The sequence below is a fragment of the Pelodiscus sinensis genome, chromosome 7 (assembly GCF_052426305.1).
Source record: "Pelodiscus sinensis isolate ZL-2025 chromosome 7, ASM5242630v1, whole genome shotgun sequence".
NCBI classification, from domain to species: Eukaryota; Metazoa; Chordata; order Testudines; family Trionychidae; genus Pelodiscus; species Pelodiscus sinensis.
The window spans coordinates 65,289,702-65,314,055 of record NC_143058.1 but is presented as its reverse complement, the minus strand read 5'-3'; the positions used below and the strand labels follow the sequence as shown (position 1 = coordinate 65,314,055).

The 24,354-nt window shown below is 46.1% G+C and overlaps 1 protein-coding gene across 1 annotated transcript in view; it reads right to left on the bottom strand.

The window, feature by feature from the left end:
• The window catches only part of TRPM8 (transient receptor potential cation channel subfamily M member 8), a 39,710-nt gene extending 25,970 nt beyond the window's left edge, over positions 1-13,740 (bottom strand). Inside the window, exons 1-10 of the mRNA XM_089779842.1 lie at positions 13,642-13,740; positions 8,893-8,966; positions 6,924-7,080; positions 5,870-6,047; positions 4,709-4,881; positions 4,032-4,206; positions 3,393-3,460; positions 2,649-2,846; positions 749-872; positions 356-474 (exon numbers count right to left, since the gene is read on the bottom strand). Coding sequence (XP_089635968.1) covers positions 356-474; positions 749-872; positions 2,649-2,846; positions 3,393-3,460; positions 4,032-4,206; positions 4,709-4,881; positions 5,870-6,047; positions 6,924-7,080; positions 8,893-8,966; positions 13,642-13,731 — 1,356 coding nt within the window. The 5' untranslated portion in view covers positions 13,732-13,740. The remainder of the gene's footprint in view (positions 1-355; positions 475-748; positions 873-2,648; positions 2,847-3,392; positions 3,461-4,031; positions 4,207-4,708; positions 4,882-5,869; positions 6,048-6,923; positions 7,081-8,892; positions 8,967-13,641) is intronic.
• Between the last annotated feature and the right edge of the window lie 10,614 nt (positions 13,741-24,354).

The window sequence follows — 24,354 nt, the reverse complement described above, 5'->3', positions numbered from 1 at the left end:
GTGTCCTCTCTAGGCCATCATCTAAATCGTCGATGAAGATATTGAACAGAACTGGTCCCAAAACAGACCCCTGCGGAACCCCACTTGTTATGCCTTTCCAGCAGGATTGTGAACCATTAATAACTACTCTCTGGGAACTGTTATCCATCCAGTTACGCACCCAGCTTACAGAAGACCCTGGTCTGATAGGTTAATGCATTGCCAGGGTGTCAGGCACACCTAGGACATTCTGCTCACATCTGAATGCATTGGAAACACCAGCACCGCGACGCCCATGTAAATGCTGCAAGTAAGAATTTCACCGTTGTCCCCCCCCCAACCCCACTTGTTGGGCCAAGGGACCATCTTTAACTACCTCCCAGTGTCGGTCATTGGTGAAGATCTCGTCGCTGGCCAGCTCCAGTTGGTTCCACTCCAGCAGCAGCTGAAGCTGCCCGTTCCAGTTGTCTTTGTCCTGTTCATTGGTGCCGAAGGCTGCAGGAGGAAGAGCCAGCTGAGGAAGGACTGTCAATTGGAGCACACCTGAGCTCATGGCAGGAGCGGGCAATGGGAACTATGAGAATCAGCCAGGAATCAGGCTGCTTAAATCACCGGACACCAGGACAACTGCCCTCTTTTCTCTCCTTCCCCATCAGATGGGGAGCTAAGGCACAGACATGGCCATGGAATTGCAACCCGGGTAGCGGGATTCCCAGGTTTCGGGGCTAGCCTTGTACCCTTCAAAGAGCCAAGCGACATGAGAGCCAGCCGACGGGAGCTGAGCGCTCACCTTTATACAACGCAAAGGAAATGGCGTTGCTCACGATTTCATCTCCAGCTTCTTCGATTTTAATGACCGTGAGCAGATGGGGGTTTTCGAGGATTTCTTTGATCTACAGAAAGAGAGAAGCCCAGTTCTAAAGCCATCGCGGGACTTGGGGGTTTGATCTGCTATTGATCAACAGAGCTGTGCACAGAGCTGTTTGTCGTGAGGTCACTCTCTACCCACAGCGAAAGCAAACCACAGAATGAGACTTCCAGTGATTTATTTCTAAGAAACTCACGAATTATAAACAGTAAGATGAATTGCCCTTTAGCATACAGCAATATCTTAGAACCATAGACTCCTGGGGCTGGAAGCGACCTTAGGAGCCATCGAGTCCAACCCCCTGCCCAAAGCAGGACCAACCCCAACACAATCATCCTAGCCAGGGCTTTGTCAAGCCAGGACTTAAAAACCTCCAGGGATGGAGATTCCACCCCCTCTAGGGAATCCATCCGACTGCTTCGCCACCCTCCTAGGGAAATAACTTTTTCTAATATCCAATCTAGATTTCCCCCATTCCAACTTGAGACCATTGCTCCTTGTTCTGCCATCTGCCACCACTGAAACCAGCCTCTCTCCATCCTCTCTGGAACCCCCCTTCAGGTAAGGGTTTGAAGGCTGCTATCAAATCCCCCTTGCTCTTCTCTTCTGCAGACTAAATAAGCCCAAATCCTTCAGCCTCTCCTCATAGGTCATGTGTCCCAGCCCCCCCGCCCATCATTTTTGTTGCCCTCCACTGGACCCTCTCCAATACATCCTCATACTTCCTTTTCATTCCACCCCAAGGAGAAAATGATAACCAGTTAGGCAAGTTCTCACTAAAATTAGAAACGATCCAGGAATAAATCTCCGATACCATGGTAGAGCCAATTCCCAAACATCTTGATGTTTTTATTTTGAGAAAAAGTTTCATCTGGCCACTTTGCTTGGTTTAAAAGCAGAGCTGATGGACTCTCAGCATCACGCTTTATGAAAGTCCCTTCTTTCTGGCAAGTTACAAATAAATTCCATACAGTCCCTTGCACTTGTATTTATACTTTCAGACTCTTGACTGAACCAAGAGAAGCAGAGGCCTGTGAAACTAAGGTTTATGGCCTGCTTTAAGCACCTTGTCTTGGTTTTACATTTTTAATCCTCATTATAGAAGCCATTGGTGTTCTTGCTATCCATGTCAACGCCTCGTCTTTTTAAAATCCACTAAGCTCATTGACTCCAAGGTGTCTTGTGGCAAGTAGTTGCACAGGCTCCATGTGAGGGAAAGGGTTCTGGTATTAATTAGAGGAAAGCTCTTTAAATGTATTTAGTACTTTGGTGCATAACTTGAGCTCTTTCCTCACAGGTCCCCCTCTCCCTTCTGTCTCACCAACATTCTGGGTATGTCTACACTGCAGAGTTTTTTCAGACAAACGGCTATTTTCCCAAAAAAACGTCACTTACGTACACACTGCAATCGCATTCTTTTGAAAGAAAATCAACAGAACAGAGGGGTTTTCCGACATTGGTAAACCTCTTTCTACGAGGAAGAAGCCTTTTTGCGAAAGAGCTCTTTCAGAAAAAGCCGTGTGTGGATGGCAAAGAGGGAATACTTTCAAAAAAAGAAGAAAGAGGAAAAAGCACAGGTGCCCTGGTGGCCACTTTGTCCATAGTAATCACAGCTTAAATGCGAGAGAGCATCCATTCAATGTGATGTTATCTTTCGAAAAAGCAGATCACTTTTTTGATGCGCTTTGGCAGTGTGGATGCTCTCTTTCGGAAGAATTTTTTCACAAGATTTCTTCTGGAAAAGCTTCTTCCGAAAGAAGCCTGCAGTCTAGACATAGCCTCCAGCAAAGCCAGCACCCACCCATCGGATCCAGCTTTCAGTATCCTCCTCTGTGAGTCTCGAAACTGTGTGAGGCAGGTATCGGAGCAGCCTCTCCTTGACAGATGAAGAGGCTAGAATGCCTTCAGCCTCCACTAAGCTCGCTATCACATCAGCAATCTGGCCGGAGCCCTCCACTACGATGCAGGGAATTTTGCTTTTGATGGCAACGTTGATAGCCTAGGAAAACACAGTAGAGAGGCACATAAATAACAATTAAAAACCTACAGTTAAGTAATCAAGTGAACTTTTTTGGTGTGGTTTGTGTGCAGGGACTAGAGTTCCCCCAGCTCCTGCCAATATTGTCACTACTACCAGCAAGGGACAAGAATGGCATCTAATTCAGTAAGAGCAAAGGGCTATGGGTACTCAGGGACAAGACAGAGTGGGGCGAAAGTCGCAGTAACTAAAGTAGATTAAAGTTCCACTGGATAAACTTCTGTTGCTAATGCCCAACTAAACTCAAGCCACCTGCTGAGTATGAGCTGATAGAGGTATCTATCTCTTTGCAAAATAGGGTGGACTCAAACTATATAGCATCCTCATGTTAATTTCAGCCCAATCAGTCAACGTTTGGAAAAGTGAAACACAACTGAAAATGGAGTGTTATAATGGGAAGTGTCAGGCAACCGTAATACTTTGCTATGAGTCCCACTTCAGATACGGTTAAAATTGGGACAAAACGCCTCTGGATGCTTCATTTTTCTCATTTATTTTCAGACTTACCTTCAAAGTTTCTTTCCCTCCTCCTTGGGTGAAACACACGATCGGAATCTTCCCACCATAATTAGAATCTGGAAGAAAGGAAAGGAAAGGAAAGGAAAGGAAAGGAAAGGAAAGGAAAGGAAAGGAAAGGAAGAAGTCTGGCTTTGCAGTCTTAAAGCATTTGAACAATTCTCATACTTCTCCTCTTATATATGCCTTATGTTCCTGGTCGGGAGAGGTTATTCGATTTAGCTTTAATAATATTTTACATACAAATACTCAGATTCCCAACTTTTGGCTGATCTAACCAAATTATTTTTACAGTCATCTACTAACCCATCTTACCTAATCTACTGCCAGACATCAACACCGAGATGCAGTGTTTCCAAAAGTTACAAAGCCAGGCTAAAGTCTTAAGGAATTTGCATTGCCACTCTCCAGTGCTTAAAAACATAAATTAATGATAGACTTGAGGAGAAAGGAGCTCATTTGCATGCTGGTTTCTGACTCTTCAATATTCAGGTCTTCACGTTTCTCCTTGCAAGCGTGAGGGCTGGAAATGTAAATCAAACGGAAGGGAGAGGCCACCTGCTCACAAACACTCCAGCTAGCTCGGTAGCACCGGTGCAGAATGAGCCAAAGGCAGAGAATTGCACCCACCTGGAATGACGCGCTCTGAAATGTATTTTTCTAACTGCGTCCGCAGCTTGGCCTCCACGGTTGGATGTCCATGGGTGCCGTTGTCAACCAGCAATAAGTGGGTGTGATTATTGTCCAGGCAATACAACGGGTCTCTCTTAAGGTCGTCCATTATGTAGTGGGCTGCATAGTACCCCTAGAAACATCAACAGAAGGTTTCCACTGAGGTGGGCAGGGCCTGGTGGAGGCAGTACTGGAAAGGGGGACACACAAGGCCAGTAGGAGGGCCATGATGGTTGTGCTCTGATTTTCCAGGTTTTAGTCACATGCGAATTTCCAGACCAGACCAGGGCAAAGGTCCATCTGGCCTGTGGCCAGCCCTAGCCGCTTCAGAGCAAGTTGCAGGAGTAGGCCAGGCTCTGTGCAGACAGTGGTGTGGATGGAGAGCAGGGAGGCATTTGAGGAGACCAGAGAGGTTGGAACAATTTGCACAGCGGGGGTGCTGGCAGCCATTGGACCAAACTCTAAACCCTGCCTATACTGGAAACCCATTCAAGCCGGGGGAAGGTGAGGGCACTCCCAGAATCCCTAGCTCCAGCACCTCTGGCCAAGGCCGCATTTACTCAGCATATTGCACCGTCTTCTAGGCTTTCCGCTGGCTTCCCGGGACCCGCTTGGCATCACTACATGTTCCTCACCTCAGCGTCGCCACTTCGGATCAGACTCTCCCGGTTGGAAATCATGCCCCAGGCCGCTATGCCGATAGCCACCACGTTCTCCTCCGAGCTCCTACTGATGGTGTTGTCCCTCACCACCTCACCAATGTACTTCATCAGGCCATAGTGAGTGCCTCCGGTGAAAATCCAGGCCCCTGCCAAGAGCAGGTACCAAAGGTAAGTTAGCCATGGACCTAGCACTGTGCAAAAAACTTCAGGTCTGTATAGATACGTGCCGTGTGTCATCCCCGATTCTCCACTGCCCTGAACCTTGTGTGGGCGTGATGGCCGGTGGGTGCAACCGGCTGCAGTTCTGAGGTGGCAGGATGGCACGCTGACGCAGGGGACAACACAAAAGGGCAAGGCTGAGGGGATTTAAGACATTTAGCCAATTCTTTAGCCCCACTAGGTCACTGGAGAGATGTTAATTCCCATAGGAGAGAGGAAGAAGAGGAAGAAATGTTGTAAGACTTACCCCGAGCTGCAAAGGACACTCTCGTCAAAGCTAAGAATGGCTCTCCGCCCCCACGTCATTAGGCCATATTTGTCTGAGGTGGACTAAACCGGCCACCACTAATAGAAAGCTCTGCCTCGCTGCTTAAAGCTTCTCCTCCTGCCTTATTTGGCGGAAGGCTAATACACCAGCCGATTGCACCATTCACCTCTCGCATCAGCTAAATCCCAGCTTCAGTTGCTGAACTTTTAAACGGGGTTACTCTAGGGCCGAGTGTAGCCCGGGTTTTTTAAATACAAACCCTTACATTCGCTTTCCCTGTTGTCTTCCTCTCCGTGCCAATGGGCACAACTGAATTCACGGGGAGTCATTTCATAAATGGTTGTAAAAGGCCTGGGGACGCTCAGAGCAGCAGCCAAAAGACAAGCTTGCCCCAAGACATAGGCCTCATTTTTCCCCAGATTAAGCCCACATTCATTTTGGGGCCAAGTCAGTTAAAAGACTGACACGGATTTCAGTGAGACCGGGAATTGTCTCTTGGTGCATATTCCCCGATCATCTGTTTTCCTTTCCCTTTGTTAGTGTCTAACCTCCCAGTTTATCCCTTCTGCTGACAAACCGAGAGATACGAAGTGAGTCCCCTGGAGGAAAACACAGGTGCTTCAAGGCGGGCCAGCAGTGCCTTTCACCTTTCGACTGGGCAATGTAGATCAGCCTGCTGAATATCTTGCGCATCCGGGGCTTGAGAGCGAAATTTTTTGCCCCGCCTGTGACCGAGATGACCAGGTTGGGAGTTTTCAGATGCCAGTGTTGAGTCATCAGATCATAGAGCATTTCGGAGTCTGTATCGCATGACAGCCGGATGTACTGCAAGGAGAGAGGACATGAGGCAGGGTTAGCGGCGATACAGAGGACCAGAGTCATCCCACGAGGTCTCAAAACGAGCTTTGCTCCCCTTCTCCCTCACCTGCCAGAGAATCATTTGTGTCCAGACAAAACACAAAGCAGGTGACAACAGGTTGCACGACATTTGGTGCCGCATTGCACAGTAGTAAATGAGCAAAGTACAAAGCAATGGGGGATCAAGCCAAGAGTGTGTTTTCTGTGAGCTATTTTAGGGCCTATATTTTCCCTACCCCGAGGACCTGAATAGAGGGGTGTTTTGTTGTTGTTTTTTCTTTGAAGGTTTTTTTGCACTAGGAAATGTGTGTAGATGGTGGGGACTGATTAAAAATGTAGCACAGTGCATTGAGAAGAGGAGGAGTTCATTTTTGACTGTTTCTCCAACTTTCTCCAGTTATAAAGAACAAGAATTTCAAAACCAATGTTGGTTCCCCAAAATAGTCTCAGTCCCAATCATTTGCAAAAAAAACCCCCATTTTTTCTCCAAAAAGTGACCCTGTATTCCTACATTGAAACATGCCTTTTTTTAAACAGGGGTGTTACACCCTAAATAAGTGGCCAATGTGCGTGATTCTCAGCCTCCTGCAATTCTCACTGATGTAAGTGAAAGATGACATGGGCTTAGAATGCTTGAGAAAAAATCAGCTTGCTTGTTCACGCACCTAGCGTTAGGTTCCTGGGTTTGAAAAATCGAAGCATTTCCCCCCTTTGAGTGTTTTGGCTTCTTTTTAATTATTTTGAATTTATTTTGCAAAGTCTAATGCAAAGAGTCACAGGGCAGAAGCCATGGATGGACAGGGGGGAGTTAAAATACATGGAGACAGCTTGTTTGTCACTCACCTTTCCTCTTTTCCCAAGATTTTCAAACTGAATGTCCCCGAAAGCATCAGTCGGAAGCTCCTTTGTGTGTTTCCTGTAATTCCATTTCTCGCTGTTATTTACCTGTGTCCCCTCTATGTGTTGGCTTTTGGAATACCCACATTTACACAGGTGATCCCTGCCAAGAAGAGCGGAGAGAGAAAAGGAAACAGATGAACACCTTCTGCCCAGAAAACAAATGCTATTTTCTTTCCGTGACAGATAGCGGAATGACAACTAAAAGCAGCAAGCAGCTTTTCCACATGTATTTGACATGTAGGTTGACCATACATTGTGTACCTACAGTGTTACAACTTATGCTTGAATAAATAGGATACTTCTAAGCAGGAGTTTAAAGTTGAATTCTTAAACAGAACTAAGTCGTTATGGTGTTTGGACTGAAAGATGCATGAGGTCCAAGGTGAAATGTCACATCTACCTCTTAGGTCTATGCAAGAGGGAAGCAGATCAAAGAGCTCTACAACTCACGAATTTTCAAGTCTTAGTGCCATGTGCCTACCCAACAAACAAAAATTAAATGCAGCGTTCTAACTCTGCAACCCGGCATTTCAGCGTTCATACAACTTGCTGCTCTAACCAAAAGCGTTCAATAGGTACAAAAAACTGAGCGGAGGCCAGGCCTTGGGCCTTGGTTACGTGATGCGGTTACGTTCTAGTCACCTCCCCAGAACTCAGGATGCATTGCAACCATCATGGCAGAGTTCTATATTAGACGTCATCTTGACAGATAAAAAGGAACTGATCACAAACTAATCACAAAGCTCCACAAACCCACATTAGCTTAAGTACCCTTTTATCCAAACTAAAAACAATTCTGAGCCAGCTCTGTGGGGAGGAAGAACTTAATCCAAAAAATATGGGCTAGGTGGAAATTGATTAAGAACGCTTTCCTACAGGCCCAAAAAGTTAGAACTGAAGAAGGCAGCCATATTGGTTAAAAAAACAACGTGTTTTAGAGGGAAAGGAAAGACAGCCTATAAAAATGTAACATATGGAAAAAAGGGGAAAATTCACAGTAATGACTAGAAATCAGAAGCTAGAAATTGTAGAAAAAAGGAAGCCAAGGGACACAAGGAGAAATCTATGGCCAGCACAGTAAAGGAGAATAAGAAGGAACATTCTAAGTATGTCAGGGTATGTCTACAATAGCCCCCTAGTTTGAACTAGGGAGGCTAATGTAGGCATTCGAAGTTGCAAATGAAGCCCGGGATTTAAATATCCTGGGCTTTATTTGCATCTTCCCATCCGGGCGCCATTTTTAAATCCCCCTGGTCCGAACTAACTGCCTGCGGCTACACGCAGCAGTCAAACGTTAATTCGAACTAAGTCCTTAGTTCGAATTAACTGTTACTCCTCGTGGAATGAGGTGTAACAGTTAATTCGAACTAAGGACTTAGTTCGAGTTAACATTTGACTGCTGTGTGTAGTCGCAGGCAGTTAGTTCGGACCAGAGTGATTTAAAAATGGCGCCCGGGCGGGAAGATGCCAATAAAGCCCAGGATATTTAAATCCTGGGCTTCATTTGCAAGTTCGAATGCCTACATTAGCCTCCTTAGTTCGAACTAGGGGGCTAGTGTAGACATACCCTTAGAAACAAGCAGGTTCCTGAGAGTAGGCTTGGTCCGTTATTGATGGAAATAACTGAATTATCATTTAAAAAGCACCACAGGCAGCAGTGTTCAGTTCATATTTCTGGCTTGTATTGGGGGAAAACCAGGCAACGGAGTCATGTCATAATGACGCTGAATTATACTCCCCCCATTCCACGACTATTTCAGGGGGAGGGCAAGCAGCAGCTACTCAAATCAGATGTTTTAAAATCAGCTGGTCTGGCTAAGCCAGAAGTGGAGGAAGGAAAAAGATGTGGAGGCGTTTGTGGGAGACCAGAGTGAGACTTAGAAGAAACCCAAAGGCCGGAGTGTTTGCTTACATTGACTTGGCATCTCTCGTGAAGAAGACGCATTCTCTCTTCTTAAAATGTTCTCGAATGAAGTTGACCAAATCCTTTGGGAGAAGATTAGAGAGAAAAGTTTTAGCCCCGAAAACTAAAAAGTTTTAGCACCGCAAATCCCAGGAAGGCGGTGCCGGTGCCTTACACTGGCATTTAAAGGAAAATGGCCACGGTTCGTTGCATTTTGTTGGTTTGCAATGTGGCATCAGGGCCTGTGTGGACATCACAGTGCAAGTGCGTGGCAGGCAACAGCTAAATCCTTTTGCTGTAATAGAAATATTAACAGAGGAACTTTCAAAAGAAGTAAGGGTACGTCTACACTACAGCGCTAGTTCGAACTAACTTAGTTCGAATTAGTTAATTCGAACTAAGCTAGTTCGAACTAACGCGTCTAGAACTAAAAACTAGTTCGAACTAGCGTTTTGCTAGTTCGAACTAGCAAGTCCACATTGAGTGGACTCTGAACAGGGCTTAAGGATGGCCGGAAGCAGTGCCGGCAGGGCATAAGAGGGGGACTTAGAGCATGGAGATGCTGTCTCAGGCTAGCCGAGGGCTGCGCTTAAAGGGTCCCGACCCCCACCCCGGACACACAGTTCTAAGGGGTGCCCCGCTTGCAAAGAAGTTCTGGCTTGGAGTGCCCTGAGTGCCCACACTGGGCACATCACACCACTCAGCCATCAGCCCAGCTGCACTTGCCGCAGGCTGCCATCTCGGGAGAGGGAGTAATTGGGGGGCTGCAGGAGAGCTTCCACCCCCAGAAGCCCGCAGAGCCAGCCCAGTCCTCCCCATCGGGGGCTCGTACCCCATTCCTCCCTCACCTCCTTCCACTTACCCTTCCCTAGCCCCCCTTCTTATTGATGTACAAAATAAAGATAACGTTTCTTCCAACATTGACTCTGTCTTTATTGAAAAAAACTGGGGGAGACTGGGAAAAGGAGGTGGGAGAGGGGAAGAGAAAGGCTGGGAGAGGGGAGGGCAACTAACATGATCAGGGGTTGGGAACAGGTCCCAGATGAAGAGAGGCTACAGAGACTGGGACTGTTCAGCTTAGAAAAGAGGAGACGGAGGGGGGACAGGATAGAGGTCTCTCAAAGCAGGGGTTGGGTGGAGAGGGTGCATTCAGAAAAGTTCTTCCTGAGTTCCCATAAAGAAGGACTAGAGGACACCAAAGGAAAGGAATGGGTAGCAGGCTTGAAACTAGTAAGAGAAAGTTGTTCTTCACAAAGCAAATAGTCAACCTGTGGAACTCCTTGCTGCAGGAGGCTGTGAAGGCTAGAACTAGAACAGAGTTTAAAGAGAAGTGAGATAAAGTGATGGAGGTTGGGTCCATGGAGTCCTATTAGCCAGAGGGTAGGAGTGGTGTCCCTGCCCAAAGTTTGTGGAAGGCTGGAGAGGGATGGCACGAGACAAATGGCTTGGTCATTGTCTTCGGTCCATCCCCTCCAGGGTCCCTAGGGTTGGCCTCTGTTGGCAGACAGGCTACTGGGCTAGATGGACCTTTGGTCTGACCCAGTACGGCCATTGTAAGCTCAGGGCTCAGTGTCGGGGGTCTCAGTGGACCCCCTTGATTTTCATGCACACCTGGTCCTGGGTGGCCAGGCTGGCAGCTCTCCTGCCCTAGACGGCCACTTTCCTGTGCCTAGTGCGGAGATCGTGGACGAGGTCCACGATGTCCGCACTAGCCCAGGAAGGTGCCCGCCTCTTGCGGTCCAGGGCAAGCTCCCGGGAGCCGACAGCCTGGTCCCGGGAAGAGGGGGTGGGCTGGGGGGCATCGGGTGGGTGGCTCTGTGCCGTGCCAGGTGCAGGGTCTGCTAGCTGGGTGCTGGCAGGCTTGCACCTGGCACGGGCACCGTAGCCAGCCCGTGCCCCTTTAAGGGGTCCGGGGCCGGGAGGGGGGCATAGAGTTTCCCTGGTGTTGGCCAGAGTGGCCACCAGGGAAACCTGGGGAGGGCTAGCCTCCCACTAGTTCGAACTAAAGGGCTACACAGCCCTTAGTTCGAACTAGCTAGTTCGAACTAGGCGTTAGTCCTCGTAAAATGAGGTTTACCTAGTTCGAACTAAGCGCTCCGCTAGTTCGATTCAAATTCGAACTAGCGGAGCGCTAGTGTAGCGCATAGGAAAGTTAGTTCGAACTAACGTCCGTTAGTTCGAACTAACTTTCTAGTGTAGACATACCCTAAGGGAACAACTCTCTGCGTCTCTGATTAGGACTTGGTTAGATGAGGAAAAAGGTGTTTTAGTAGAATCAAAGCAAACAGCTCTTCCATTGTCCATTAAGTACATGCTACGGAGAGTCTCCCATTGCTGAAATGTGGTTCCATCTTCTTATTCTCTCTCTCTGGATTTAACCCAGCATGTTCATCCAGCAAACGTCGCAAGAACGAGGTCATTGTCCAGAAATTGCAATGCTGTCCCCACTTCCACCACAATTTTGAACACCACTTGGTTAGTGTAGACCTGGTTTAACACCTTTGGAAAGGTTATGGGGTTCTCAGTTAGCAGTACATGCTAAATAGTATTTAAAACCATCCCACCAACATCCCAAAGAAACGTTTTTTTCCTCCTTGGCCCTGCCAAAACAATGCCAGCTCCACTTGCTATTTCAATATACCCCGTAGGGGAGTAAATGTCTCAAGTCAATCCGCAATGGAATTCAAATTGTTTTAAGGTCATTCCCAATTCCAATTTTATAATTAAACTCTGCTAAATTAAACACGCTGCCATAGACCTGGCCTTGAAAAGACTGAAAGCTCTCTGAGATGCAGCCGTTTCTATGGAGATGTTAATTCTTCCATACCTAATTTGCCTCTGGAGAGGAACAAAATGGAAGCTTCCTGTCTGGTCATTAAATGTTTGTATTGGACTCTTCATTACTCTTATTTGTTTAGGGCTAGCTCAGGGTATGTCTACACTACCACCCTAGTTCGAACTAGGGTAATAATGTAGGCATACCGCACTTGCAAATGAAGCCCGGGATTTGAATTTCCCAGGCTTCATTTGCATAAGCCGGCCGGTGCCATTTTTAAATGCCGGCTTGTTCGAACCCCGTGCCACGTGACTACACGCAGCACGGGCTAGATAGTTCGAACTAGCAAGCCATTCCGCACTATCTGTATGCCTCGTGGCTTCATTTGCAAGTGCGGTATGCCTACATTACCCCGCTAGTTCGAACTAGCGGGGTAGTGTAGACATACCCTCATAGAGTGGCCTGTGCGGGCTCCTGATGTAAAAGGGTTGCACCCTGGCCTCTTATGCTCCCACACAGGAGAGGAGTCACATCTCTCTAACGTGCCCTTTCTTTCCTTGCATTGCTCCTGCGTGTCTCTGCTGCTGCACATGGTCCAGACAAGTAGGGTGATCTGAACCCTTCCAATACAGAGGACTTCTCCTTTAACCGTATGAGAGTTCTCCAAGGCACAGCCTGTTTAGGGCCTTTTTGTGCAACTTCTCCTCATGGTGGAGTTTGGCCTAAACCAGGAAAGACGCCTGGACAAGAATTCTACTAGAAATAAACATGTACGTGGACTGAAATCAGTGCTTCTTGAGGAAATGCTATGCTGCTCCCGTTCGGGCAAAAGTCCTTTTGCACAAAGCTTTTGCACAAAAGGGCCAGTGTAGACAGCTCAGATTTGTTTTGCGCAAAAAAGCCCCAATCGTGAAAATGGCAATCGGGGCTTTTTTGTGCAAAAGCACATCTAGATTGGCATGGATGCTTTTCTGCAAAAAGTGCTTTTGCGGAAAAGCATCCATGCCAATCTAGATGCTCTTTTCCGCAAATGCTTTTAATGGAAAAGTTTTCCGTTAAAAGCATTTGCGGAAAATCATGCCAGTCTAGACGTAGCCCAAGAGAAGGAGGAGGGACAGAATCCAAACACAGATCCCATCGCGTATTTTGAAGCTATCCCCTGTCCATGAGCCAAACCAAACCCTAGAGCTGAATATGTTTCAATTTGGAGTGCTCTGAGCCCAGTCATGAATCCAACAGAGATGGCTTGGCCCCCTCTCTAAAGTTACTTCATTTGATCTGTTCAGTTTCAGACACCTGCCCATTTCAAGAGACATGTTCACTCTCTTCGTTTTATGTGCTCTGGTCCTGGTCGATACAGGAATCTACACAGCAGCATTATTTCGGAATAACAGCAGTTATTTGAAATAATGCCAAGCTGGTAGACTTCTCACTCTGACTCTTGTAACCCTCATTTCATGAGGAGTGAGGGAAGTCGGGGGAAGAGTGCTCTTTCTCGGACTTCCTGCTATGTAGACAGCACCAAAAGCCGAATTCAACTATTTCGACTTCAGCTACGTCACTGATGTCACTGAAGTTGTGTCACTTAATTCAACTTTTGCCCAGCAGTGTAGACATGCTCTCAAGAACATCTGAAAATATGGGAGTTCTGTTGCTTATGCTTTGAATCACAGTGCTCCTTCAAAGCAGCTCCTGTTTCCCAAAGCTGATAAGATTGTACCTAAATAGTTCATTATTTTGGCAATACGAACAACCACTTATGGGAGACACCAGGCTCCCACTGCAGCCCCCCCCCTCCTCCCAGCATCTGAGTTCCAAAGTCTGCATTCCAAAGTCTTCCAAATTGCCTGCGAGGATGTTTTACATGAAGAAAATGTGCAAGGCAGCGGAAGGATCAGAACCAATCAGTCCTGATTGGTATGAAGGAAAAATCCCAGAAATCCAGAATTGTGCCATCGAGATGCATTGTGCGAGTTACTTACACTGTCACTGTCCGACACATCTGTACTGCGAGATATACTGGAGTAAAGAATTTTGGAACCTTCCAAAGTGCCATTTCTTCTGTTTTTCATGGTTCACATGCAAACCTAACAGCAGCCATCAGCCTGTGGGGGAGAGAGAAAGAATTGGGGGATCAACATGGATGTTGGCTTTTTTCTCCCCTGCAATAGACAAAAAAAAAAAAATTGAGATCACACCTGGTGCTTGGATTCCATTGGTGCTTGGGTTCCATTCAAACCCTGCTTAGGCCACGTCTCCACTTACCGGAGGATTGGTGATCAGTTTTCTGGGGTTTGATTTAGTGGGTGTAGTAAAGACCAACTAAATCAAATGCTGAGGGCACCCTATCGACGATAGTACTCTTTGCACTAGTGTGTAACATATTCCAAAGTACATAGTTAATCATAGTTTCATTCTAGTCCATTTTCATTATAAAAATTACTGTGTTAATATTGCACATTTCAGCATAATTCACAATCTCATAAGAAGGTCCTAGAAGTGCACCAGCAAGTGGCTTTGAAGCGAGAATCAAGGCGTGGTAGCACTTTGCTGCATTGAGAACGTTGACATGGCAGGATGGTATCTGCTCCAGGTTCCCCAGAAGGCAACTTGTCACATCTAGACTACATGCCTCTGTCGCCAGAGGCATGTAGATTAGGCTACCAGACATAGTAAAATGAAGCGGCGACTTAAATAATCGCCGCTTCATTTAAATTTACATGGCTACCGCGCTGAGCCGACAAACAGCTGATCAGCTGTTTGTTGGCTCAGTGCGATAGTCTGGACGCACGGGTGTCGACATCAAAGGTATTTGTCGACCACCCAGGTAAGCCTCCTGGGATGAGGTATACCTGGGTGGTCGACAAATACCTTTGATGTCGACACCCGCGCATCCAGACTATCGTGCTGAGCCGACAAACATCTGATCAGCTGTTTGTCGGCTCAGCGCGGCAGCCATGTAAATTTAAATGAAGCGGCAATTATTTAAATCGCCGCTTCATTTTACTATGTCTGGTAGCCTAATCTACATGCCTCTGGCGACAGAGGCATGTAGTCTAGACGTACCCTAAGTAGCTGCAGGAACCAGAACTTGGTACCCAAGGTGCTGAGCATAGCTGAGCTAGATTCAGAAGCTCAAAAAACAGAAACACTAATAGAAATCTAAGTTGCAAGCCTCTAAGCAATGAAAGAAGCTACTTCCCCCTTGCACATGGGAACTAGTCCGGCCGTTAAGGCTCTGGGTTGGCACTCAACCGAGCAAGTTCCAATCCCTGTTCAGACACAAATATCAATCTTTCTGCTCCTCAGTCCTTCTCCATACAATGGGGCTAAAATTACTTCCTTTCCCCATCCTTGGACTATTTAGAGTGTGAGATATTTGAGGCAGGGACCATGCACTCTGTGGTGTGAGGAGAACCCCATGATGTCACTTAGCACTGCCCTGTTGTAAATAATAAATACTCATTTCTGTGCGATAAGGCAGGAGACGTCTGGTGATTGGAAATGGGCAAGCGATTTATTCATGAGTTTGGAGACTAAAAACAGCCAAGAATGCCGTCAGATTGCCTGAAAATACCATTTCAGAACATGTTGCAAGCAATAAAATGAGCTAGCTCAAGAAACATGCCAGCAGGTATTATTTATGTTACGCTACACTAATGAATGTTTCACAGATCCTTCATGAGGTGTTCCTAGGCTAGAAACCTGTTCCACTCAAATATTGACTATCATTCTTCACTGTGGGCCAGACTCTCATTCCAATCACATTGGTAGAAATCCACTCTCGCTCTATAACTCCACCACCATCACCAAGATCAGAATCTGGCCCTGCATCTGTAATGTACATTCCTTTTTGTCACCCCGAGAGAATTCCATCTCTTGCCAGTACATGTCTTCCAACTGGCCTCAGTTCCCAGAAACTTTCCATCAACTTGCTATTATCAAAAATAATGACTCCATTGTGTCCCATCATTGCAAATGCACTTCATATGCTCGGTAGCAGCACTGATGGTAAGAAATAAAGTCTGTACGATTACTTGGCTGTCTGTCTCACATGTTTCGTAGGTGTTCCATCTTAATGCAACATCACAGAGCTAATGGCTTCTCAAAACGGTCCCAAAATATAACACTCCTTCAATCTTGAAATAATTTTGCCCCTCTAAGGGTTTTCTCATTTCAAAACTGCTGGAAAAGAATTCTAGCTAGCATTCCCAGTAGAAGTATTCCAGCAACACTCAAGTATTGAAGAGTTTTTAATAGCGGGATTATGGTGAACTGGTGGTAGCAAATTGAGAGGCATGTGTCATAAGGCAGAAATACTTCAAAGGTGACCTGCAAAAGTGGGGAGAACTGGACACATAGTCAGATTAGATATTTCATGATGTACAAAGAGGGCTAGATTAAAATGTCAAGAATTAGAGTGTTTTCTGTTTTATATATATATTATACGAGCAGATTCACATGGCATTGCTCGGATCCTTAACTCAAGGCTGGGAGAGGCATTGGAAAATGAAAGGATATGCTTTATTGAAATGATTTTTTAAAAATACAGTGTTATTTTTACAAAGTTAATTTTTAGTTTGGAGTTCTTAGAATAAGGGATTGTTAAAATTTTCCATTTAATTATTTTAGTAATTTTTTTTTAAATGGGAATTCTATCAAGTGTATTTTTTTCTTTGTCCCTATAAGCTCTTATCATCCACTATGTTTTAACAAAAAAAAGGGGGGGTCCTGTCAATTTGGTTTCCAATAACATTTGTTTCTAGTTTTCAGACCTTAAGTATTGATTTAGATGGGCCAAAATAGAGCAATACTCCAAATTTCTCGGTCTTATCTCTTTTCTTCAAGGCATATTGAGAAGCAATCCTATTCCCGGTTCATCCTATTTTTCTGGCTCATCTTGGTTTAGTCCCTTTCAAAACTATGTCAGTTTTGAGGATGGTACTTGATTTGGTGATTCTGTCTCTTTTCTGCATGGTTTTAGGAGAAGCAATCGCATTCCAGGCATATCCCATTGTCCTGGCACAACCAAACCCTTACGCCGCATTAAATTCTGCTCAGAGGAAGCTGTGTACTGAATTTGGTGGTCCTACCACTTACTGTTTAGGAGGAGTTCTTGATAAAAGACAAATTCTCTAAAATACATAGCAGATATGTAGGAAATTATATAGGCGTTGTCTATGCTGCACAAGTGCTATTCATTTGAATTATGACATCTCAAGAGTGAACACCGAACAATGAAAATGCAATGGGATTTTTAATCACTGTTTAAAACTGTTTGGGTCAACTCCCATTTAACTAATCAGAGCTTGAGAGACTTTCTCTCGCCTCATGCTTTCCAGGCAGCTATGAGCTCACCCCATATATTTAGAGACCAACAGGCGCAAGAAAGACCTGACTTCATTGTCTGGTTATTTCTAGGGTAAAAACAAAAGCAGGGAAAACTATAGGAAGCAAAAAAGGGGACACGTTTAAAAAAAAACATTTCAAATTACCCTTTACTCACACATGAAATCTGAATTCTGTCCACGGACAAAGCCAGGATACGTCACGTAAATCTGACTACCTCCCGCATTCAGACCTTACGCATGGCATTGCAGAAGCAAACATCCTCCTCCCTGTTCTTTATGGAAGTCACCCTGGTGCAAATTGTAGCTCATGCACCGGCTCCTGGTACATAACCACAGACCAAGGGTGCATCTGCACAGCACCCTAAACGTATCTTATTTCAAATCTATTTCGAAATAGCTTATTTTGAAATTTGGCGCATCTACACAGCACCAAATTTCAAACAGCAAGTTATTTCGAACCATTCCTTATCTCTCGTGCAAAGAGGTTTGCCAGGATGGTGAAATAGCGCGCCCGTTATTTTGAAAAATATTTTGAAATAATGGGAAGCTTCTGTAGACACAGGGTCTACATAGTCTTCCATCAGGGCTTTGGGATGATATTTTTTTTCTCCTCCACACTCTCATCTCTACCCCATTGGATTCTCCACATACAGGCAGTCCCCGGGTTACGTACAAGATAGGGACTATAGGTTTGTTCTTAAGTTGAATTTGTATGTAAGTCGGAACCGGCTCCAGATTCAGCCGCTGCTGAAACTGATCAGCGGCTGACTACAGGAAGCCCGAGGCAGAGTTGCTCTGCCCCCGGCTTCCTGGAATCAGCCGCTGATCAGTTTCAACAGCGGCTGAATCTGGACTCCTGGGACAGAACAGCTGGGGCACTGCCGGGTAGGTCCCCGCAGGACCAACCCGGCAGCACCCCACCTGTTCTACCCCAGGTGTCCCGCAACAAAAGCCTGGTCTGCTGGGGGGGGGGGGGGCGCACTAGCTGCGCCCCCTCCCCCTCCAGCAGACCAGGGAGACCCAAGCAAAGCCGCGGAGGCGCAGAGGTCCCGCCGCCTGTGTGGCTTTGCTCCTGTCTCCCTGCTGTGCTGGGGGGGAGTCCCCCCCAGCACAGCAGGGAGACCCGAGCAAAGCCGCAAAGGCGGCAGGACCCCGCTGCCCGTGCGGCTTTCCTCCTTTGCCCTGGAGCAAAGCCGCACAGGCGGCGGGGTCCCCCGCCTCTGCGGCTTTGCTCCGGGGCAAAGGAGCAAAGCCGCACGGGCAGCAGGGTCCCGCTGCCTGTGCGGCTTTGCTCGGGTCTCCCTGCTGTGCTGGGGAGTCCCCCCCAGCACACCAGGGAGACCCGGAGCAGCTTTTCTCGCCCCGGAGGACGCGGTGGCGGGACCGCTGCGCTCTGGGCGGTCCTGCCGCCCGCGAGCTCCGGGGCGAGAAAAGCCCCATTCGTAAGTGCGGATCCGACATAAGTCGGATCCACGTAAGTCGGGGACTGCCTGTACTGCACACAAAGCTCTTCACATAGCTCTGTGTCACTTACATTCCACCCAGATCTTCACATGTATAGGTCCCAGTGAGATAATCTCTTTCCAGCCACACACATGAACTACAATGGACAAACTCTACTCCCAGTTGCCTGTGCAAAACCCAGAGTAACTCTATTACAGTGACAACTCTGCATTTGTGCTGGTATATCCAGGGACCAAAACTAGATTCTTACACAACATCAAAGTTCAATCTCAAAAAATGTAAAAGCAGAAGAAAAAGCAGGCTACCACAACCTGCAGGCAGGTTCTTATGGTGTAATAGCCATCATTAATTAGGTGGGAAGTACTCATATGTCAATTTTTAAAAAAAATCTGATACAGTTTCAGAGCACATAAGAACTATATGAAAGACATGGCTAAATAACTAGTTGGGGCAAGTTGTGTCAAAAATCGCGACTACATGTTGAACCTCTCATCTAGAACTCCTATCCAGAAACATCCGTCGTCCAGAATGATTTTAGTTAGCCAAATGTCCACTTTTCATGGGTGTGGCCAGGTTTCCCACTGTCCCATAAAGTTTGTTTACAACCACCAGTCCTGTGTCTCAGTGTTCTGTGCTATTATTTAGCTCTAATTTACCCCTAAATGTTCTCTAAAAGCACAGTAAGCAGTGGAAGAGTATGTAATGCTGCGCGACAATACTGACCTCCTGTAGTCCGGAAAACTCTCTCATTTGAAACCAGCCTGGAGTGTTAAGAGCAAGACACGAAAAGTCATTCTTCCTCTCTACTCTGTGCTGATTAGGCCTCAACTGGAGTATCGTGTCCAGTTCTGGGCACCACATTTCAAGAAAAATGTGGAGAAATTAGAGAAGGTCCAGAGAAGAGCAACAAGAATGATTAAAGGCCTAAAGAACATGACCTATGAAGGAAGACTGAAAGACTTGGGCTTGTTTAGTTTGGAAAGGAGAAGACTGAGAGGGCCATGATAGCGGTTTTCAGGTATCCAAAGGGTGTGACAAGGAAGAGAGAGAAAAATTGTTCTTCTTAGCCTCTGATGATAGGACAAGCAGCAATGGGCTTAAACTGCAGCAAGGGAGGTTTAGGTTGGACATTAGGCAAAACGTCCTAACTGTCAGGGTGGTTAAACACTGGAATAAATTGCCTAGGGAGGTTGTGGAATCTCCATCTCTGGAGATATTTAAGAGCAGCTTAGATAGACATCTACCAGGGATGGTCTAGACTCTAGACCAGCAGTTCCCAACCTTTTCCAGATGGGAACACATTTTGACAAATCAGGAAGACTTGGTGACCCAAGGCAACTCAAAAACAGGCGGAGGCAGGGGATCAGAGCCACCTGGGGAGACACTTGGTGACCCTTTTGAAATGTAATGGTGACCCATATTTGGGTGGTGACCCATAGGTTGGGAAACGGTGCTCTAGATGGTGCTTGGTCCTGCTGTGAGGGCAGGGGACTGGACTCGATGTTCTCTGGAGGTCCCTTCCAGTTCTAGTGTTCTAGGATTCTATGAGAGAGGTTCAACCTGTACCAAAATCTTTGTGTTCAGCTTATTATTATACCCGCATATAATTAAATCAGGGCATATAATTACACCAGGGCTTTCTTTGTGTAAAGATGGTTATATTTGGCCCCTCTACTTTCAAGCTCACTACCCTGTAAAGAAAATGCTTTTAACTTTGAAGAATTTCCCCTCAGGGTAAAGCTTCCTTTAAAGCTACATATCAAGGAAAAAACTCCACAGGGAGAAATGCATTTTCATCCGTATTTATGCGATAAATGTATTAAGCAGTGCAACGTACAAAACCCCAACAATAAATCTAACACCCAGAGAAGTGACCATGGACAGAACTGCATTTAAAAAAAAAAGAAATTAAATGGAAACGAAAGCTTTAAATTATTCATTCAACACTCGAAAGGATTTCAACTCTCTCTCTCCCTGCCTTTGTAAATAATTTAAAAGTTTTGCTTGGCTGCAGCAAAACTAAACAAAGTTTGAGAGGACACAGAATCAATGCAAATCTTGTGCCCCCTCTTTAATTTAGGGTTTAAAAAGTCTGATTTCTACACTGCTAGAGAACTTGTGAAAAAAATGTAGGAGCTAACTAATTGTAGTCAGTTCATATAAAGTGCGCCATATGCATAATCAGGTTTGGGTAGAAATTAAGGTATTACACACATTTACATTGTATAAAATAGCATGAAATACAGAATTCCAGTCCATGAGCACATATTTTGCAGAACTAGCTAAAGTAATATGTTCCCTCAATTTTCATACAGTGAATTGCAATATGTTTATGGAAAACCACTGGCTTTTTCATAGCATGAAACTATTCCATTACAGCCTAACCTTCTTAACCAGCACATTTGAAAGATATTACACCAACAGTTAAACCACAGAAAAATCCTCTTAAGCGTAAGAACGTTACTGTGAGCTCCGTAGCAGAGCCAGCAATGAGTACATTCAGTGAAATCTTTGTACCTGGAGCTAAATGAGGGAACATAAAATTGTAATAACATTAAAAATGGTATTGTTATAAATTCTGTTATAAATTCTCCAATTCTGAATGCCAGCTTTTCAAACTATATTCTAAACTCAGCTGGACTTGGTCCCAACTTAAACAAGGAAAACTTCAATGCACAAGCATGTTTCTCAATGTAGGCTTCTAATGCCAATTTGCATCCGTCTGATCAGGCCATTTAGCTTAAAAAGCAACGCTTACCAACCGAAAAGAGAAGCATTACTAATTATATTCCTTGAGCCACTGCCATCTCTTCTTCAGACTTCAAAAGGCGCACACGGCATTTGTTGAAAATCAACCCCTAATACAATACCAGTGGTAGTGTAGCACGATCAGCCCAAATCTCTAGAATGTTTGCCCCAGCAATCTTGGTGTCTACATTACTTTTCAAGGGGAGGTGTTGGATATATTTCAGCAGTCAAAGCCCCACCTTTTTTTGTCTGTGTCATATTCCCTTTTAAGGGGGCTGATGGGTGGATACAAAAGGCCAGGACACAAATGAAGAGTGAGATTATTCAGGGGTTGATAATGAGTAAGAGATGGATAACTGCAGCTAGATCTGTAGGAACTGTTGAAATCACACAGGTTTCCGCTCCGCAGTGTGGCTATCAATTTCTACCATACACTTGGAGAAGGCAGATTCATTTCTACAAGTACCAGTGCTATTAGAAAGCCACAAATGCGACAGAAAATGTTCATTATTGAAAGGACTGCACGTGCTCCAGTCCAGGGACACACGGTCTAAGGACACTGAGACTTTCCCTGTAATTGCAGCTCTCAGGTGCAGTGGGCTGAAGTAGAGACACGCCCTGGAACTGACCAGAGAGACCTCGATTACCCCACTCAATTATCCCACCCAGGCGGATTGAAGAGGAAGGAGCCGGCTGCCTGACTTAACTGGAGAGGGGACAAGAACCTAACGTGGGGGGAGGGAAGAAGTCTGGGATTGGCTAGGCAGAGATTGGGGCATGGACCCATGGAAGGGGGGAGAGCAAGCAACTGAATGAGGAGCTCAGGGAGAAAGGCCACCCGCAACAATGCCAGGGCCCTACACAGCCTCCTTCACTGCCCCCCTCACGATGGCAGAAGGCAATTCCAACATCTTAACATCTTAGGGCTGCTTTCTGTCCTCTTGACTGTATAGACAGTCTCTCCCATGGGCTCACTGGCTGTTTGCTCCAACCTCTCCTATCACCTCCCTGTGTCTCTCCAGTGAGACACAAGCGCCTCCTAACGCAACCCTCTTCAAGGGTTTATGCAAATCAAAATGGAGCCCCGGCGACGGCACTCCCTTGACATCGGCTGCCATCTCTTCGTCCTGCTCTCTGGCTTCTCAAGCTGGACAGCGAGCTCTTCCCGGCAGGAAGCCTCACCTATTCTTTTTGGATAGTGCCTATCACAACAGTGATCCATTCTGCCTTGGCCCCGTGCACTGCCATCATGAACTGGACACACAGAACACTAGAACTGGAAGGAAGCTCGAGAATCATTGAGTCCAGTCCCCTTCCCCCACGGCAGGGCCAAGCACCATCTAGACCATCCCTGATAGATGCCTGTCCAATCTGCTCTTAACTATCTCCAGTGATAGAGATTCCACAACCTCCCCAGGCAATTTATTCCAGTGTTTAACCACCCTGACAGGCAGGAAGTTTTTCCTCATGTCCAGCCTAAACCACCCTTGCTGCAATTTAAGCCTCACTGCTCCTTGTCCTATACTGTACACATATACAAAAAATGTTTCTGGCTTTACTACACACATTATTAATACTCAGTGTCCAAGGAGCTCTGTAATACAAGGCCTAGTGCAGTGATTTAAAAACATCAACTATAAAAAATTCTTCCAGAAGCCACTTTAGCCTTTTGCAGGGACCTTATTTGTAATAGCGATCATATGGTGAATGTTTCTACGTGGCTCATGCTCTGGCTCCAGCCTGCTAGCACTTCAGCTCATAACCAGGGAAGAAAACAGCCATTTTTAGTTCATAAAAAATTCACGTTCCATCTAATTGGCCACCTATGACCTGCCTCCTGTGTCCCCTTTTATAGCTGTAGGCAATAATGACCCTTTTCTTCCCTTTTTATCCAAATCGTTAGAGGTAAGAACTTGTGTGATTTCTGCCCACTTGTGTGGTAACAGTGAAGAAGGAAAACAATCCCATCATAGCCGCGGGGGAGAGTAGATGTGTTTCATCTCGTCTCCAGCACAGACGCTGCGTTTCTCTGCGGCACTGAGGGAGAAAACCACACACAAGTACAGCACTGAGAAAAGATTACAGGTGAAAAAAACGTGTAGGGAGGTACTTAGCACTTCTCTAAGTGCAAAGTGCCTTCCAGACATTTCTGAGGTGATCTTCACAACAGACCTCTGAGGCAAGTCATCGCTGTTTTTCCCTCTCCAGCCCCGTTTCAATTCCAATTCATTGCTCCCTTTGACCCTGGCTCACTCCTGAAGTTCTCAGTGTTCTCCGCAATAGTGACAAGAGCCGCATTTCCATAACTGTGGCATGTCTGAGTTGATTCAGTGAAGCTCTTCCCAGTAGCTCTTTCGGGAAAGAGGTTTCTGACAGGGCAACAGTAGGAAACACACCAATGATCCACACAAAGTTGAGGCCGTGTGGAACCACCCTACAGTGGCACATAGTAGGTGGCCTGCTGCGGCCAATTGGTATATCTCTTGGAGTACATCTAGACTACAGGCTTTTGTCGACAGAAGTTTTGTCGACAGATACTGTGGACAAAGCTTCTATCAACAAAGAGCGTCTAGACTACATCCAGTTCTGTCGACAAAGCAAGCCGCTTTGTCGACATGACAGTGTAGATGCAAAGGACAGTGTAGATGCAATAACTCCTTCTGTCCACAGAACTCTGTCGACAAAAGGCGTTATTCCTCGTAGAATGAGGTTTACAGCCGTCGACAAAACTGCCGAGTTCTGTCAACGTTATGTCAACAGAACACAGAGGCAGTGTAGACGCAGGTATAGTTTTGTCGACAAAAGTCCACTTTTGTCGACAAAACCCTGTAGTCTAGACACACCCTTGGGGCGCCATCCGTGGACTCCCTCCAGCTCTGCTCTCCAGTGTCTGTGCAGCCAATAGTCAAGCATTTCTGATCATGAAAGAATGCTTTTAGGCAGGTCTATCTGTTGTCATTGCCGTGCATATCTCAACAGCCAGCCAAATAATTATCCTTCTTTCACATCATGGCTACTGGAGATCAAGCAAATATTTCCTGCGGGGCTTCTGTGTCCAGGATCACACCCACCACCTACGCTCGGCAGAAATGCTATACCGCCTTTGTCTCCAAAAACAAGCCAGAAAGCATC